This window comes from Thamnophis elegans, chromosome 1 (assembly GCF_009769535.1).
Source record: "Thamnophis elegans isolate rThaEle1 chromosome 1, rThaEle1.pri, whole genome shotgun sequence".
Classification (NCBI taxonomy): Eukaryota; Metazoa; Chordata; class Lepidosauria; order Squamata; family Colubridae; genus Thamnophis; species Thamnophis elegans.
The window spans coordinates 116,737,324-116,754,903 of record NC_045541.1 but is presented as its reverse complement, the minus strand read 5'-3'; the positions used below and the strand labels follow the sequence as shown (position 1 = coordinate 116,754,903).

The window sequence follows — 17,580 nt, the reverse complement described above, 5'->3', positions numbered from 1 at the left end:
GTTATACGCCGATACTGCGTGTTATACGCCGGGTCCACTGTTCCCTCTAAGGTGCGCGGCCGCGCGGCCGCGCACATGGCAAGAAACCCCCGCGCAGAGGTTTCTAACTCCCGCGCAGAGGTTTCTTTCAAAGCAAACGTGGGGAAGTCCTTTGCAGGCAGCTAGAACTGGCTGCCTGCAAAGGACCTCCCCAAACTTGTTTCAGCGGCAGCTCTCAGCCTGGCGGCAGCGTCACACAGACTGTGGAAGGAGGGGGAGGAGGAGGGAACCAAAGAGAGCTTTTACCGAGTCTGCGCCCCACAGCCAGGACCGTCCTGGCGCCTCCAGCCGCGTTTCTTCCTGCAAAGCCCTTCGGGCAACCCGAGAGTTCCGCTTGACGCCAGAAGGGCTTTGCAGGAAGAAACGCGGCGTTTCTTCCTGCAAAGCCCTTCTGGCGCCAAAAGGAACTCTCGGGTTGCCCGAAGGGCTTTGCGGGGAAGAAACGCGGCTTGAGGCGCAAGGACGGTCCTGGCTGTGGGGCGCAGACTCGGTAAAAGCCTCTCTTTGGTTCCCTCCTCCTCCCCCTCCTCCTCCTCCTCCTCCTCCTCCTTCTTTCTGGAGCCCCTTCCTCAAAGATTTGGTACCAAAGCAATGGCGGTGAGGAAGTTGTGTCTTTTGGATTTTGCACTGTTGTCTTTTCAATGGTTCTCAGACTGGTTGAACCTTTAGCAGCTGGGGTGATATTCTTTACTGTTAAGGTTACAATTGGATGTGTTGGACAAATATTAAAAGATGAAACTTTTATTAAAACGTTTGACTTAACTAAAAACGTCTTCCTTTTTCTTCTTCTTCTTAAATATGATTTATTTATTTATTTTTACTTCAGAAGTTTGATGACCGTTGTACAAACTAATCCAACCTAAATGTAGAGGAGGAGAAGAAGGGGGGGGGGATTTAAAAAGAGCAGAGGAAAAAGAAAAGAAAGCATGAAGAAAACATAAAGAAAGGGATGGGAGGGAGGGAAGGAAGGAAGGCACTTTATGTTGAGGAGTTAATGTTATAATTCATGTTCTAATGTTATAAATTTTAATCCAACATTAAGTTCCGAGCTTCCAAGTCATTTATTTTTAATGAAAAAAATTTTTACTCAAATTTTTGTGTTAAAATGGGGGATGCGTGTTATACGCCGGTGCGTGTTATACGCCGATAAATACGGTAATTTAATTTATCATGTTCTTGTTTTATTTTAGCCAATAAAAATGTGGTCTTTTCAGTCGATCAATCTTATGAAGGTACACAGAAGACAAGCAAAAATTTAGATTCCTTCCGCTTTCATTGCATAAAAAGCTTTGGACCAGTACTAAAAGTTAAAGTTCAGGTAATGTTCTCAGTTATCATATACCCTCAGCAGGAACATGATAAATTTTCCAGGAACAGGAAAATACCATAAGTGTGAATGTATCCCTTTTCCATGGACATCCAATTATCCATCAGGTTGTAGTGTAGAAATAAATAAATAACCATCAGTACCATTCTGCTGTTGTTTCAAAGGGTCTTGAAGTTTTGGCTCTTCACCCAGGGCTTTGACAATTGGGCCCTTTTGGATTATGTGGATTGTTTCCCCCCCCCCCCAAAAAAATCTGGTCTTGTTATTCTTGCCATCTTCACTCTTACTTTTTGTAATTTGCTTTTTTCTCATTTTCACTTTTTAATTTTTTTTTAAAAAAATTAAAGAATATTTTATATTTTTAATTTTAAATACTTTTAAAATATTTAAATAAATACACATTTTGAAGCAATTTGTAAATTGTAGCCAAAATACAATGATATAGTTTGCGTCCATCCAGCTGTTGAATACATGCATTTCTTTATCCAAGATGTGTACTAGATGGCAAAAAGTTTTTTGCTGAGCCAACAAGAATTACTGTAAATTTAATAAAGGTTCAGAACAGTTAACAGAAAATATAAGAAAAGAGACTGAATAATTCTTGAGGTCCAAGAACTGAGGGTTCAGCTAGATTTTTGATGTAAAACTCCAATGTGCCTGAAATTTGCCTGAATGAAAAGTTCATTCAATGATTGAATGGCCTGCTAATCATCATTATCATGATCATCATCAAGCAATAAATAATCTTCATTATAGGTATGAAGATTATTATATACATCTCATTTATTTGGGTCATCTTTTTTTTCTTCCCAGAACATTTTACCCAACAAGGACAGTGAATTTGATTATTCTTTAATTCTCCCTTTGAAACTGCTTCCAGTTGGCCATGAAGTCAAAGTTGAATTACCAATGGGGAAGGCAAGTTTTGATTCTTAAAGTGAATGATCACCTTTTCTGATACTGTTAAAGTTATGTTTTTTAAAAAACAGCAAAATAAAAATTGGCTGTTTTTTAAACCATACTTGAATTACTTGAATGATACAAATAAACTATTATTTAAACTTTCAGTAAAAGTCCTGTTAAAACTATGTTTTTCTAAAGGAAAAAAAAAAGGAAAATTCATAGATTCAATGTAACTGGCTGCTGGTCAGAAATCATACATAAACTACTTCGTAAACTACATAATGTAGTTCATTATATATATATATATATATAATGAACTTTTATATATATATATATATATATATAAAATATAATATAATATAATATAATATAATATAACCATCAGTACCATTCTGCTGCGTATGTATGTATGTATGTATGTGTGTGTGTATGTATGTATGTGTGTATATATATATATATGTGTGTGTGTGTGTGTTTTTATTTGTGCTGATAAATAAATAAAGGGAGACTAGTATAGATCTATTTCAAGCTATTTAGCTCTCATCAGCTAGCCACACCCTTACTGGGATTCGAACCTGTGCTGTATTGCATCTTAGGCAAACATCTTAGCCATCAAGCCACAGGTCTCCTCCTTATCAGGAGTGTCACAGCCCCTGGTATATAGTGTCACAGCCCCTGGTAAGCCCCAATTATGGGAGGAAGCTAACTGCTTCCATCATCTGTCAATCGGCTCGTCACAAGAGTCCATCTAGTTCGATAGCTTGAAATAGATCTATACTAGTCTCCCTTTATTTATTTATCAGCACAAATAAAACACACACACACACATATATATATATCGCCATCTTTAGGCTGTGTGTGTGTGGAGTGCTGGCTTTGTTTCAGTAAGTGGAATGATTGATTGTGTGGTTGCATCATGACTGGTAGATTGGTGCTGATTGGTGCTGGCTGTGTGTCCATTGTTGTTTCGTGTTGTAACGGCCTGGGTGGTAGGTGGGGCTCTTTTGTTGACTAGGGCTGGTTTCTAGATGTCTGGTAGGCGGGAGGTATCATCACGTTTATTCATGTTGTGGGGATGTTTCTCTATTTCGATAGCTTCCATAATTATTCTCTTGTTGAAGTGTTCAGTTTTGGAGATTAACTTGGTTCCTTCAAAATTAATTTCATATCCTGTAGCTTTAAGGTGCTGGAAAAGGGAGGAAGTTTTTTCTTTTTTTCTTACTGCGTTCTTGTGTTCTGTGATGCATGCATTTATTCTCCTGTTCGTTTGTTCTATGTATGTTGCAGGGCAGATTTTGCATGGTACTTCGTAGACTCCTTGGTTTTCTAGCTGGATTTTTTATTTGGGGTTTCTTAAAATGTTGGCTATTTTTTGGTCAGTGTTGAAGGCTGTCTTGATATTGTGTTTGTGGACAATTTTGCTGATTTTATCTGTGGTGCCTTTGATGTAAGGGAGGAGGGTGATGCCATTGTCCTGTTCTGTGTCTCGGTTTTTGGGGGGTGTCTCCCTTTGGATTAGGTTGGTAATTGTTTTTCTTTGGAATCCGTTGGAGATTAATACATTTGTGAGAGTGTGTAATTCAGGTGGTTAGGTGGTTTTCAGGTGGCCTTTGTCGGCTAGGTATTTGGTTCTGGAGATGAGGGTCTTGGCTACAGAGTTGATCTGTGCAGGGTGGTGATGGGATTGTGCATTTAAGTAGCAGTTGGTGTGTTTTTTTCCGGTAGATGGAGTGTCCTAGGGAGCCATTGGTTTTTTTGTAGATTAGAACGTTGCCAAGACAATCTCAATCTTACACACACACACACACACACACACACACTTATATTTAATATTCATACATAATATTTTGTAGTTCATACATACATTATGTAGTTCATACATAAACTACACAATTACTGCTATCCATGAATTACTAGAAATCTATTTTGAAGTAGGGAGCAACCTAAGACTGTCTACTGTTGACCTCACCCCACTCCTAAGATGTCTGTAAGGGGTGTGCATAAGCGCACCAGCATGCCTAACGCCCTGTCCTACTGTCTTCATTTATTCATACCCATTTACTGTGTTCATACTTACGTTTATACATACACCTGTCATTTTTTACATGTTTGACAAACTAAATAAAATAAAACATATTGGAAGCTCTATTCTGGCTTCAAAACACGAATTACTGAAATTTGAAGAATAAGGGACTTTCTGAGATGTTAATTGACTCAAGAATAGACAATGGAACATCATCCAGGGATCATTTTGCTTTACTTATGAAAAAGACAAGACAAAGACTCTTTCTCTCTCCCCACCCCTCTTTTTCATACTCTGAAAAAATGGCTAAAGAGTTTCCCATAAATACGCAAACTGAATCTTTCCAGTGATCATTTATTACATGTATGCGTCACACCTTTTCATACGTGGAAAAATGGAAGTCTTAAGTCTAATATAGTACTTTCTGTGTTTCTTTATTGATTGATAAATTGATCATTAGTAGTCCTATGCACTCCTCGGTTGAACAAATCTGAAGAGTTTATTTGTTATTGTTTTTTACATGTCTAACTTAGTTGTCTCTCTACGCTTTTTTGTCCACTTTCACTGTTTTCACTAATGCATGTTTTTGGGGTTTTAGGGTAGTACCTTGGAACTGTATCTCCGGGTAATTGACTGGTAAGATATTTTCTTTCTAATTTTTTGGCACAGTTAATACATCGAGTGAATGCAAAGGAAAGACAGTTTATCCTCAGCATGAATGAAATGTGCACCATTTGTGCATCATTTGAGGCTTGCATGCAACTCCCCACTATCTCATTTGTAGTTCTCCAGAAACCATATTTCACTGCTTTGATTTCAGCCTCCTTTGGTGGCCTGAAAAGTGTGAATAAGAACAGTTTCCCTCTATATCTCATCTTTGCCCTGAAACTTTTCACAAAGGAAAGGCTTTTCCCAAAGCCTAAAACAATTTTCCCAAACCTGAAAAGGAAAAGGAAAAATTCAGCCACAGCCCTTCTTGTAGTTAACAAGCTGAGATGAACCATTCAAATATTCTCCAGTTTAATACTTTTTGAACGAGTACTTGGTTTTTCTAATTGTAACCTAATCTATTGTAGCTTCAGATATAACTTCAGATCTACACGAAAAGCCAATTGACTACTCATTAATTAAATGGTGGTATTGCTGTGCATGTGCCAAAGCTCTGAGGCTGGATTTCCTCCCAAGGTGCTCCCTTTGCATAAAACAGGTCCATCAAAGCAGGAGGAAATCAAGGCTTAGTGCAATGAAGAGCATCCAGCAATCCTCAACTGATTGGCATGGGGCTGATTTTGATTCCCAAACAGATCTGAAACCATGTCTGGTAAATGGCTGTAAGTTGTAAATTGATATTCAGCTCACAGCATTATTGTTGAAATGATCAGACAACTGTCTATGCTTAGCAATGATATGGCTGTTTCTGTGTCCCAGTTCCAAGAATCTTGACGTGCGTTTGGGTTATGAGCTTTGTCCTGATGAGCAGGATTTTCTGCGCAAGAGGAAAAAGGTTGTTGCAGATGCCCTGAATAAGCTTTTTAATCTAGGAGAGGAGTTACAAGAGGATGAGGTATGTGGATCTCTTGTAATTATTTGCATGTTAAATATTTAATTACCATCTAGTTAAGGACAAGCATAATTGTGTCTACCCAACACATTAGATTGAAAATGTAAGTTCAGGAGCCGCCATGTGTATGATTCTAACAGAGATTGAGCTATATTGTCTGGACACAGAATGGAAGCCATTCTAGATTTCTAGAAATCAGCCTTGTAACTTAAATTCATTGAAAGTTACAAAATCCAGTTTCTTGATATCCATTTTGGATTTGCACCATATGCTAAGCTTCTGTTTATGTAGCTTGAGCCTACATATAAGCTGATGTAGAAGTAAAGCCTATAAAGAGAACCAATTTGGTGTAGTGGTTAAGGCACTAGATTAGAAACTCAGAAAGTATATGTTCTAGGCCCGTGTTAGACTCAAAGCCAGCTGGATAATTTTGGGCCAGTCTATCTCTCTCAGCCTTAGGAAAGAGGCAATTGCAAACCAGTTCTGAAAATTCTTGTCAAGAAAATTGCAGAGACTTGTTCAGCTGCTTACTTAGAAGCCAAAACTTTATAAATCTTTTAAACACATGCCTAAAGCTCCAGCCCTCCTTATTACTTAGCCAAGGTCAAAACTAGCAAAAATACCTAATGACATAAATATATAATTCTCTTGTCCATTTCTTCTATGTTCCTCTCATGCCTCTCTTTAACAATTAAATATTATAAAAAAGAAATTAATGTAACTTTATCAAAAATAATTTCCCCTTATCAAAAACTCATCTAGTACCCCATTAGATATTTCTAAAAAAACATTATTCAATCCATATAACCATTCAACATTATCAAAAATAAAAAGCCATTATTTAGCCATTTAGTCAAATAAACCAATTTTATATTTTTCCCCTTCTTACTACCATTCTTAAATCCCATAAATAAAATTCTGACTCCTGTTTTCTTTTAGTATATTTTCTTCTTGCATTGAAATTTTTATCATCTTTCAAATCCATTTGTAATTTTCATGAAGTACCTTCAATAAATTTCTTATATCTCAATTTGAAAGAGTAATCCACAATGTCTTTTTCTATGTTTGAATAAACATCTAATTGTATTTGTAATCAATTGTTTCCAGAAGGATTTGTTAATCTTCAATTGTAACGTGGTTCCAGTAAAAAGTTCGCTTCACATTCTATAAATCAAATATTTATTTTCAAGTAGCCATTTTGTGCTCTGGTAATAGACGTTTATGGTTTACTTTTACAACTGATATATAAACAAGACAGCTTTCCTACACAAGAGTTTTTTCTATTCACTCTTTCAAAAAGAAAAATTACTTTTTTCTATCTTAAATTTAAAAAAATATGTTTTATTTTAATCTTTTTAGTTTAGTTTTTGTGAGGCGAGCAAAAAGCAATCAAGTTTTCAGACATTTCTAAGTAAGTGCAGAGAAGAGCAACAAAGATGATTAGGGGACTAGAGGCTAAAACAGATAAAGAACAGTTGAAGGAACTGGGTATATCGAGTTTAATGAAAAAAAGGACTAGGGGAGACATGATAGCAGTGTTACAATATCTCATGGGCTGCCACAAAGAAAAGAGAGTCAAACTATCCTCTAAAGCACCTGAAGGCAGAACAATAAGCAAAGGGTGGAAACTAATCAAGGAGAGAAGCAACTTAGAACTAAGGAGAATTTTCTTGACAGTTAGAACAACTAATCAGTGGAACACTTTGCCTCCAGAAGTTGTGAATGGTCCAACACTGGAAGTTTTTAAGAAGATGTTGAATAACCATTTGTCTGAAGTGGTGTAGGTTTCCTGCCTAAGCAGGGAGTTGGATTAGAAGACCTCCACGGTCCCTTCCAACTCTGTTATTCTATTCTATATTATACTGTAGTCCCAGAAATAATGACAATCACCAGAGACACACCCATATCTAAACAAAATCTCTCTTTAACTGAAAAAGGAATTATAATCCAAAAATTGCATTAGACTGAGGAATGCCAGTTTTACTGTCCATAAATTTAGGCTGTGACTCAGCTGTGAACTCACCTGACCTCACCTATCTGTTGCACAACTCACTAGCTAATTGGGGAAAAACTCCGTTTCCACAACTTATTCTTGCCAAGTGGCAGCATAAAGGGCATATGTTGATTTCAAGTTTCCTCTTTAAATCTAGAAAAACATTCCCCTCCTGCCTCCAAAAATCTGGAGGCGAAAAAAGCTGTGTCATTGTTTCCCTCTGGAGACGATTAAGCTGCTATTTTCTCTACTACAAAATGGAATTGTCAATTTGGTCTATTAAAAGATAATTTGGATTTGGAATGTTCTAGAGTCCAAGATTGTTCTATGGTCAAAGTCCCTGTTTATATTATTGATGAAGTGACTGCTTATATTTCTAACAGGTCCCAGTGATTGCTCTTTTGGCAACTGGAGGTGGTATCAGAGCTATGACATCCTTGTATGCTCATCTCTCAGCCTTCCAGAAATTGAACCTTTTGGATTGCATTACATATATCACCACTGCTTCTGGATCAACATGGTAAAAATTAAGGGAAATGTGTTACATTTAATTAGAATTCCAATTATACTTGGCTCAATGCTGAGAAAATTATGTCTGTGGAAATGACACAATTAGAATAATACATCATTCAGATGAATGTTTCAGATGAAACTATAATCAGGAAAATACTCGAATGCGCAGAAATGGATAAAATTACAATAGAAGTAAAAGAAAGAGAAGAATCAGACTTCCATAAAGTATGTAATAAAATGTATAAATGGCTAGAAATCAGAAATCAAAACAGAAAATATAAATATATGGTGATACAAATAATGAATATTATTATAAGTGTTAACACTACATTTGCTACATTATAGGACAAGGTTAAAGCAATAGGAAGGCAATGTAGAAGGGAGAAATATAAAAGCTAAGCAGGAAAGCCGATATAGAAAGCTGTAAAATTACTGTATATTGTTATGTATGTTCTGTGTTTGTTGTTGTTGTTGTTGTTGTTGTGTCTTCTTTATTGTTTTTAAAGATTAAAACATTCAATAAAAATTATTTTTTTGAAAAAGAATAATACATCATTCAGCCTGCTTTCCCATGATGAGTACTTTTGAGGCTTCACTCTCTCTACTCCTTCTTTAGAATAAGACTATGAAAGTCATAGTCCTTGTCGATCAGCTTGTCCATCAGAAAGGTCGGCAGTTTGGCGGTTCGATTCCCTAGCGGTGCATAACGGAGTGAGCTCCCGTTAATTGTCCTAGCTTCTGCCAACCTAGCAGTTTGAAAGCATGTAAACATGCAAGTAGAAAAATAGGGACCACTTTGGTGGTAAGGTGCGCCTTCGGCTGTCCACATGCTGTCCACATGACCACGGAATCATCATCAGACAGCCCTGGCTCTTCAGCTTTGTAACTGAGATGAGCACTGCCCCCTAGAGTTGGGAACAACTAACACCTATGTGCGAGGAGAACCTGAGCAGAAAGAGCAGAAGGGATTCCTTGTTGGAGCAGAAATGTCACACACCCAATTCTGAGTGTAAAATGATTTAACAATATCCTTAGAGGCTAGATTAAAAGTTGAGAATCAAGGTGAATAATCATACCTTTTAGCCAGAAAAAAAGGTGAACTTCAAATTTGGGTTAAACTACTAGAATTGAATTGTCCATGTGCAGTATATGTCAGCATTTAATAAATGACATGAGTAAATTCTTCTATTTCAGAATATGTGGCCAAAGAGTTAATTAAAACCACCAGGATTGAATTCTATGGGCAATTCCACTTGAAAACTAGTTACCGACATCAGAATGCTCTCTTTATGTGAACAGTTTCTAAAATGCTTTTCAAATATACTATGAATATATAATAGTGGATATTTTATTAAATACCATTTTTCTCATTACTGCAGGACGCTGACAAATTTGTATCGTCATATTGACTGGTCACACCAAAGTTTAGACGATCACATCAATACTATAAAAAGACAGTTGCTGAAGAACAAAAATAATGTTATTTCTAACATAAGATTGAAGCAGTATCACAAGGAGCTAACTGAGCGGATCGAATCTGGTCATCTTTCATCTTTTACAGCACTCTGGGCCCTTATTCAGGAAGCTTTTCTTCACGATGGAGTATGTTAAGTATTTGTTATACAGCAAAGATGTGATCCCTAGTTTTTCCTATTGAGGTAGCAATGTGACATCATGTAACATCATCTGTGCTGGTGAGTGTGGGCTGCCTCACACTTCCGAGCGATGGTGATGTTATCTAGTTGGGTAATGAAACATCTGCAATAAAAACAAACGAGCTCAGAGAATACCAAGGATTTCCCAATTTAACCCTGAGCTACATGCTTTCTCTTCTATTGAATGATGCATATATTAAAATATTTATTTTGTTTCCCTTTGTTTGAAGGTAAATCCCAGTAAACTCTCAGAACAGCAACAGGCTTTGAATCAGGGGCAGAACCCTTTCCCTATTTACACAACCATAAATGTCAAAGATGGAAATATCAACACTTTTGACTTTAGAGGTGGGTCCTCACAAATCAGTCTCTCCACTGTGGAAATGTTGGCTTTGATTGCATGCTATATAGGCATTGGAAGAGAGGAGAAAAAGGGAAGGGCATGAAATGTTGACCTTGAATTTGATAGAACGAGTACTTCCTATTTATCATGAATCTCTCAGAGTACAGTACTTCTACATGGATTATATAGGGAAAGTTCATTATACTCATTTTCACCCAACTTCACCAAGGCAGGAAGATCATGCAGAAAATCAAAGAGAAAAATGTAGAACTGTAATATTTAAGCTGTTGATAGGTTAGATATGCTTCAGAATATCACAATTTGCACTGATAAGAGTTGAAGCCCAAAACATCCAGTAGGGCACCAATTTCCCAACCTGATCTAACTTATCTCTGCTTGCATTGTTATTTAAGATAATGAAAACTGTTATCCTCTACATCAATATTTGTTTGAAAGGATCGGTTTCTGTTTTTGCTGAGCAACTAGGCCTTTTTTTTAAAACATTCATGTCTAACCTCCAAAACATAATATATTAAAAACTAGTGATTCAAATTTATATCTCAATAAGAAGAAATGACATTATCTTTTATCAGCCAGGGATTTCAGGTAGTTCTAATAATTTTCTTCTAGAAAGATATACATTAGATGTGTATAACTATTTAAATGGCTATAAATTATTCTTTTAAACAGCTTTTCATTGCTGTTCATTGTTCTCTGTGTCATAAACATAGGGATGCAAGTTGTTCATTGAATGGAAACTTCTAGTTTGTCATGCTTTGCATTTAGATTTGTGGAAGATGTCACAAAATTGATCAAGGTAATTGGGAGAAGATGTTTGTGTGATGCTATTTTTTTCCACAAGAAATCTCCCCGGAGGTCTGTCTCTCTCCTTCCTTCCTTCCTTCCTTCCTTCCTTCCTTCCTTCCTTCCTTCCTTCCTTCCTTCCTTCCTTCCTTCCTTCCTTCCTTCCTTCCTTTCTTTCTTTCTTCCTTCCTTCCTTCCTTCCTTCCTTCCTTCCTTCCTTCCTTCCTTTTTCTTTTTTCTTTTTCTTTCTCTCTTTCTCTCTCTTTATTTTCCTCCTTCCCTCCCCACCTCCCATCCCCTCTCTTTTCCTTCCTTCCTTCCTTCCTTCCTTCCTTCCTTCCTTCCTTCCTTCCTTCCTTCCTTCCTTCCTTCCTTCCTTCCAATTTCATCTTTGGATTAGTGGCCAACTAAGTTGTCTTTTGTCTACCCCTTTGTTGCAGAATGGGTGGAGTTCAATCCTTACGAAGTGGGTTTCCTAAAATATGGTGCACAGATTCGCTCAGAGGATTTTGATAGCGAATTCTTCATGGGAAAAGTAGTGAAGAAGATCCCAGAGTCCCGGATTTGCTATATGGAAGGTGATTTGTTTAATTATAAGCTAAAGGAAAATAGAGCTTATTAGGGAAACCTTGGAAACATCCTGTCTTCCTGGGCAGTCTTAGACTTCTAGCCTTTTTACTCCAAAGTGACCAGAACTCCATTGCAGCAGTTAAAATATTCCAGTGAATAGTTATCTCATGCTGTTTATAGTAGCAAAAATTTCACTCACACACACAAACACACTTTCATCACATCATAGAATGGATTGAACTTAATAAAAAGCATCCATGAAACAAGATGGATCGATGACATCAACAAGTATTATGGGCCTAATTGGCAAAAGAAACTGTGTTGGTTGGAATCATGTGGAAGAGGAGAGGCCTTCACCCTGTAGTGGATAGACAATGGCTAAAATGATACACACACATACACACACACACACACACCACAACATATAAGATCATGAATCTGTACAAGAGTCATACTGTGATCAATGTACCTTTAATATGGGGGGAGTATTGATACTTGCATAGGTAATCTGCTGAGCCTTCCCATTTTTTCTCAGTGAAGAAAAATGATAGCAGCAGTGTTGCGCTGCAAACAGCAACTTTGAGGCGTGTGCATGTTTAATCACACTGCAAATACCAAAGGATGGAGCTCATCAGGCATGAAATCCTTGCTACCAGTTTGGTAGTAGGAGTGCACGTTCTGTGCATGTGCAGAGCGTGTGTGATGACATGGGGGGGGGAGACCCTCATGCCGCTGCCACTACTGGTTCACCCAAACTGGTGCGAACTGGCATAACACCTCTGGAGCTTGTGTTGTAACAGCACGATACTCTGAATCTGATTGGAGGTATGAATGGAAAAGGTGGGTGAAAAAATAGAGAAACTGTGCTCACTTCACACATCCTGAATCTCAAACCAGCCAATCATAAATTAGCTCAAGTCATTGTGCCAATTTAAGATGAGTGGATAAACATCTAGCAAAAAAGGTGGTAGCTGTAGTTTTGATATCACTGGCTTTTGATTCCTGTTAGGATTTCCTTTAGATTCTCCAGCTGTGTTGTAATACCGTCTGCTATTTTTATTCTTGTCATAATGGCTGGGTTTGCACAGCATAATAGATTAGAGTAAAATGCGATTGGGTGATTTGTATTCAGACTGATTAGGTGGCCAAGCCTAGCATAATTTGACATAATTTTAAAGCATAATATACTTTGTTTATTTATTTATTTATAGTGTGTTGTCTAAACTCAATACCTGTGCTTTGTTAATGTATTAACAATGGATATGACACAATCGCCAGAATCTCTTATTAACCATAATGGTTTTGTTAATACTGTGATGCTAAATTGTGCTAAATTGTGTCTACAGTATTTAATTAGCTGGCAGTAATAAATATTTATCACAGTTTCTCAGGCTAATTAACTTATACATTTGAGATGGCTTATAATTTGAGTTAATGCAATGTCTTCAATGTGGTTGATCTTGTAGGTATCTGGACTAACATTTTCAGTCCAAATCTCCTGGATTGTTTGTACTGGACCACAACCCCAGAAGAATTCTGGAAACGATGGGTGACAGACATGTCAATAAAGCGTAAGAATTTTAGTCAATAAAACATAAGACTATTTTAGTCTTTGCTTAGCCAGAGTTTTTAAAAATTTGTTTTTAAAGTAAAATAAAAGAGAGACAGACTCTATCTTCTTTTTCTGGTCACCTACTCAATCAGATAGGAACTAATTGTGGGATGATTGTAGCTATTATAATCTATTATTCAAAAATTATAGATAGTTAAGAAAATAGGAACTTGTTCTGATTTACCAATATTTTGATATTTAAGTAAAATGACATTTTTAGGTTATGTATTGGATATAGATCATTGTAACCTTTGCAATAGGTGCATTTAATAATAATGAAAAAGAAATGTGAATATATGAAATCTTTGGATTATGTCATATATTCCTTAAATTTCTCCTCAGTCGACACATGAAATTTCTTTGTGCTTGCTCATAACCAACAGTGAAACTGTCACCTCTTAGCCCCAAATTACAGCTGTAAACAATGACACATTTGAAGAAAATTGCACATGTGGCTATTCTTTAGGGCTTGATGGTTGAGGAATTATAATAATGAGCTGTTTGCTTAGTATTATGCACAACTTTGATTTATAGTTTACTTTCCTGCTCATACAATATTTCCATCTGGAATCAGTGCTGGAGAAAAGACTAATTAGCAGGCAGAGCCTGTGATAGGAGTGGAGCTCATTTTTAAGCTTCTATGACTCAGCTCTGTGTTTGCAGGGCATATTCACTATTTTCAATGGAATGTGCTACATTAAAAAAAGCCTCACTAATCCAGAAGTGTTATATTTTGAAAAAAAAGAGTAAAAGTTGCCATAAATGAAGTATCTCTATATTTTATTTCAGATGAGAATTATTCTTCAGGTGTTTATCCTGCCACGGTCTACAAGCCTCCAAGTTATCACTATGGAAAACTTTGTGAAATCTTCAATGACATTTTAACTGATCGTCCTTTAAAGGGGGAAAATCATAACTTCCTACAAAGCTTTGATTTTGATAAAGATTACTTGGATCAGAAAGAATTCATGAAATGGAGTGGTAAATGAGAATGATACTTTCTAGAAATACTCTTAAATGTTCAGAATTGAATCAGATCAGAAATATATCAGTCAGTTTCATAAATATGGTGGTACAAAAGAGATAGTTAGATATAGATAGATATATATATCTTTTGTACCACCATATTTATGAATATATACACACTATATATATATATATATATATATATATATATATATATATATATATATATATATATATATATATATATATATATATATATATATATAAATTAGATTTTTACAACCCCTGGTAAGCCCCAATTATGGGAGGAAGCTAACTGCTTCCATCATCTGTTCTTCGGCTCGTCACAAGAGTCCATCACAACAGAAACCCAATATTTTTACTGTTGCCTTTGTTATATTTGTGTTTTATTTTATTTATCAGCACAAATAAAACACACACACACACACACACACACACACACACACACATATATATATATATATGTTATATTTATGCTGATAAATAAATAAAGGGAGACTAGTATAGATCTATTTCAAGCTATTTAGCTCTCATCAGCTAGCCATACCCTTACTGGGAATCGAACCTGTGCTGTATTGCATCTTAGGCAGATGTGTTAACCACTAAGCCACAGAGTTCGACTCCTTATCAGCTGAGCCAGGGTGATAGGTATCTATTTAAAGTTACAACCCCCAGTATGCCCAAATATGGGAGGAAATTTACTGCTTCCATTCTCTGTCTATCGGCTCGTCACAAGAGACCATCCAGACAGAAACCCAATATTTTTACTTTTGCCTTTGTTACATTTGTGTTGTATTTGTACTGATAAATAAATAAAGGTTAAAAGCAGTAAACTTCCTCCCATATTTCGGCATACCAGGGGTTGTGACTCTAAATACATACCTATTTCCCTGGCTCAGCTGATAAGGAGGAGAACCTTGTGGCTTAATGGTTAACACGTCTGCCTAAGATGCAATACAGCACAGGTTCTAATCCCAGTAAGGGTATGGCTAGCTGATGAGAGCAAAATAGCTTGAAATAGATCTATACTAGTCTCCCTTTATTTATTTATCAGCACAAATACAACATACATACATACATACATACATACATACATACATACATACACACACACACACACACACACCACACACACACATATATATATAGTCATATATCCTATGTTATCTATTCTTTAAAAGGATATCTTTTCAAATGACAGAGAGATGACTAGCAAGAAGATAAACTAGATGAGAGTATATTTTCATATATTATAAAAGAAGTATAATAAGAAGTGTGATTTGGGAGGTAAGTGACTTGCAATTATTCAGAAATAGCACCTTAGGAAGATCTGCAGGATTGGATACCTTTCCCTTATATAAACACTTACTCGGTCTAGAGGAAAAGAAGTATCACAAATATTTATTTTGCTCCTGAGAATATTTATTGAAACACACTAAACTTATTTTATTTCTATGTCAGAAAAATAACCATGTAGAAGCTTGAATTTGGCCTTCATTTAGTTCTGGAATGGTTTTCCTTTTTTACATTCCTAATGTAAAACGGCCAATGAGCCACATTTGTTCATTACACATTTGGAACAAATGGGAGGTGTTTCCACTATTGTATTTCAAAGAATAGTCTTTTTTCAGAGATTTCTTCATTAAGCTTTTCCTTTATCCACACCATATATAATTCTGAATATCTCAATCATGTCTCTTATCATTGTTTCCTTTCTAAGACAATGTGAGGCAGCACAGGTTTTTGTTGTTGAAAGACTGTTCTGGAGTGATCTTTCTCTCATGTTGATTGGAAAAAATGTATATCAATTGTCTTTCAGATACTGTATTTGATACTTCTTCTAACAAGTTGACACCAAGCACAAAATCCCTCTGTTTAATAGATGTAGGATATTTTATGAACAACAGTGGTATATCACTTCTCAAGCCAGAAAGGAATGTGGATATACTTATTTTTCTGGATTATGAGATGAATGGAATATTAAGGGTGAGAAAAAGTACTTTCACTAATTTTCCTTTTGAATGCTTGTGTGCTTACATGATGGAAATGTACTTTTGAGTTTCTTAGATCCATAATTATAGGTCAGCTATACCAAAGAAGCCAGGTTTACCAATATGGTGGATTAGTAGAACAAATATAATTTCCGTTTAATAACTATCCAAGAAACAAAAAAGGATCATCTTTATTTTACTACAAAAAGTATATGATAGTTTGATATGTGCTATATGATAGAAGCCTATATTTGAACATTAATTTTAGGTGCCCACACAGATGATGGAGGAGAAGCAGAGTTCAAGCAACTGAGACAAATAAAATGCCTTAAGATAAAAGAGAGAGAGGGAGAGAAAGAGAGAGAGGGAGAGGGGGAATGAGAGAGAGCCAATTGCTCCAATCTGTAGGATAGCTTGTTAAATTCCATAGTATTATATCTAATAGGGCCTCTATTTTGAATGTGGAAAGTATGTAGTTTGTCTATAGAAGAAGGAAAGATGATAGTGTGAAACAGCCTTCTCTAATACTGCTTTCCTGAAGCAATATAGAATCTATTTTTGTGAAAGAAAGAAAGAAAGAAAGAAAGAAGAAAACAAAAGAAAGAATAGGTTGGAAAACCAATTGAAAGTTGTCTGGACTCAATGATTATGGGTCAAACTTCAGCTGGATTGGAAATTTCATCTAGAATGTCCTTTCCTCCTTTTCCTTATTTTATATCTTGTACAGTATTTCTAATTGACTTGTACAAAGGTTGTATAAAAGTTGAGAAAACAGAATTGCATATTCAAGGTACTGTATGGTTTAGCACTGAATTTTCTACACTGCTTATCATAGACAATTACAGATTTGGTAGGGGAATTTCTGATTTACCTATGGGAAGCAAAATGAATATATTTGGGAAGATTTTTCTTTTTTGGTCTCTTCTTCAGCAACTGAAGATGATGTCTGACTACTGTGAAGTCCAAGGTATTCCCTTTCCAAAGGTTCAAGTGAATGAGAAAGAGAGAAAGGATATGAAGGAGTGCTACGTTTTCTTAGATGAAGATAATCCCAAGGCACCAATAGTGCTTTGTTTCCCACTGATCTGTCGCACCTTCAAAGAATTCTCAGCGCCAGGTAAATTCAGTTGACTTAAGCTTTGCTGTTTCTTCAGTGATTTCTTTAATTCACGTGTTGACCGAAATCCCTTCTGCAGCGGCACTTCCCAAAGTATAAAGAAAACTACACCTTGCAAATTGTGCAAATGCACACATTTTCA

General features: G+C 36.2%; 1 protein-coding gene across 1 annotated transcript in view; it reads left to right on the top strand.

The window, feature by feature from the left end:
- LOC116505965 (cytosolic phospholipase A2 beta-like) overlaps positions 1-17,580 on the top strand; it is a 37,593-nt gene that overhangs the window by 15,345 nt on the left and 4,668 nt on the right. Inside the window, exons 8-19 of the mRNA XM_032213479.1 lie at positions 1,230-1,357; positions 2,180-2,284; positions 4,891-4,928; positions 5,721-5,856; positions 8,230-8,366; positions 9,739-9,961; positions 10,245-10,362; positions 11,602-11,739; positions 13,198-13,302; positions 14,133-14,324; positions 16,150-16,316; positions 17,252-17,438. Coding sequence (XP_032069370.1) covers positions 1,230-1,357; positions 2,180-2,284; positions 4,891-4,928; positions 5,721-5,856; positions 8,230-8,366; positions 9,739-9,961; positions 10,245-10,362; positions 11,602-11,739; positions 13,198-13,302; positions 14,133-14,324; positions 16,150-16,316; positions 17,252-17,438 — 1,674 coding nt within the window. The remainder of the gene's footprint in view (positions 1-1,229; positions 1,358-2,179; positions 2,285-4,890; positions 4,929-5,720; positions 5,857-8,229; positions 8,367-9,738; positions 9,962-10,244; positions 10,363-11,601; positions 11,740-13,197; positions 13,303-14,132; positions 14,325-16,149; positions 16,317-17,251; positions 17,439-17,580) is intronic.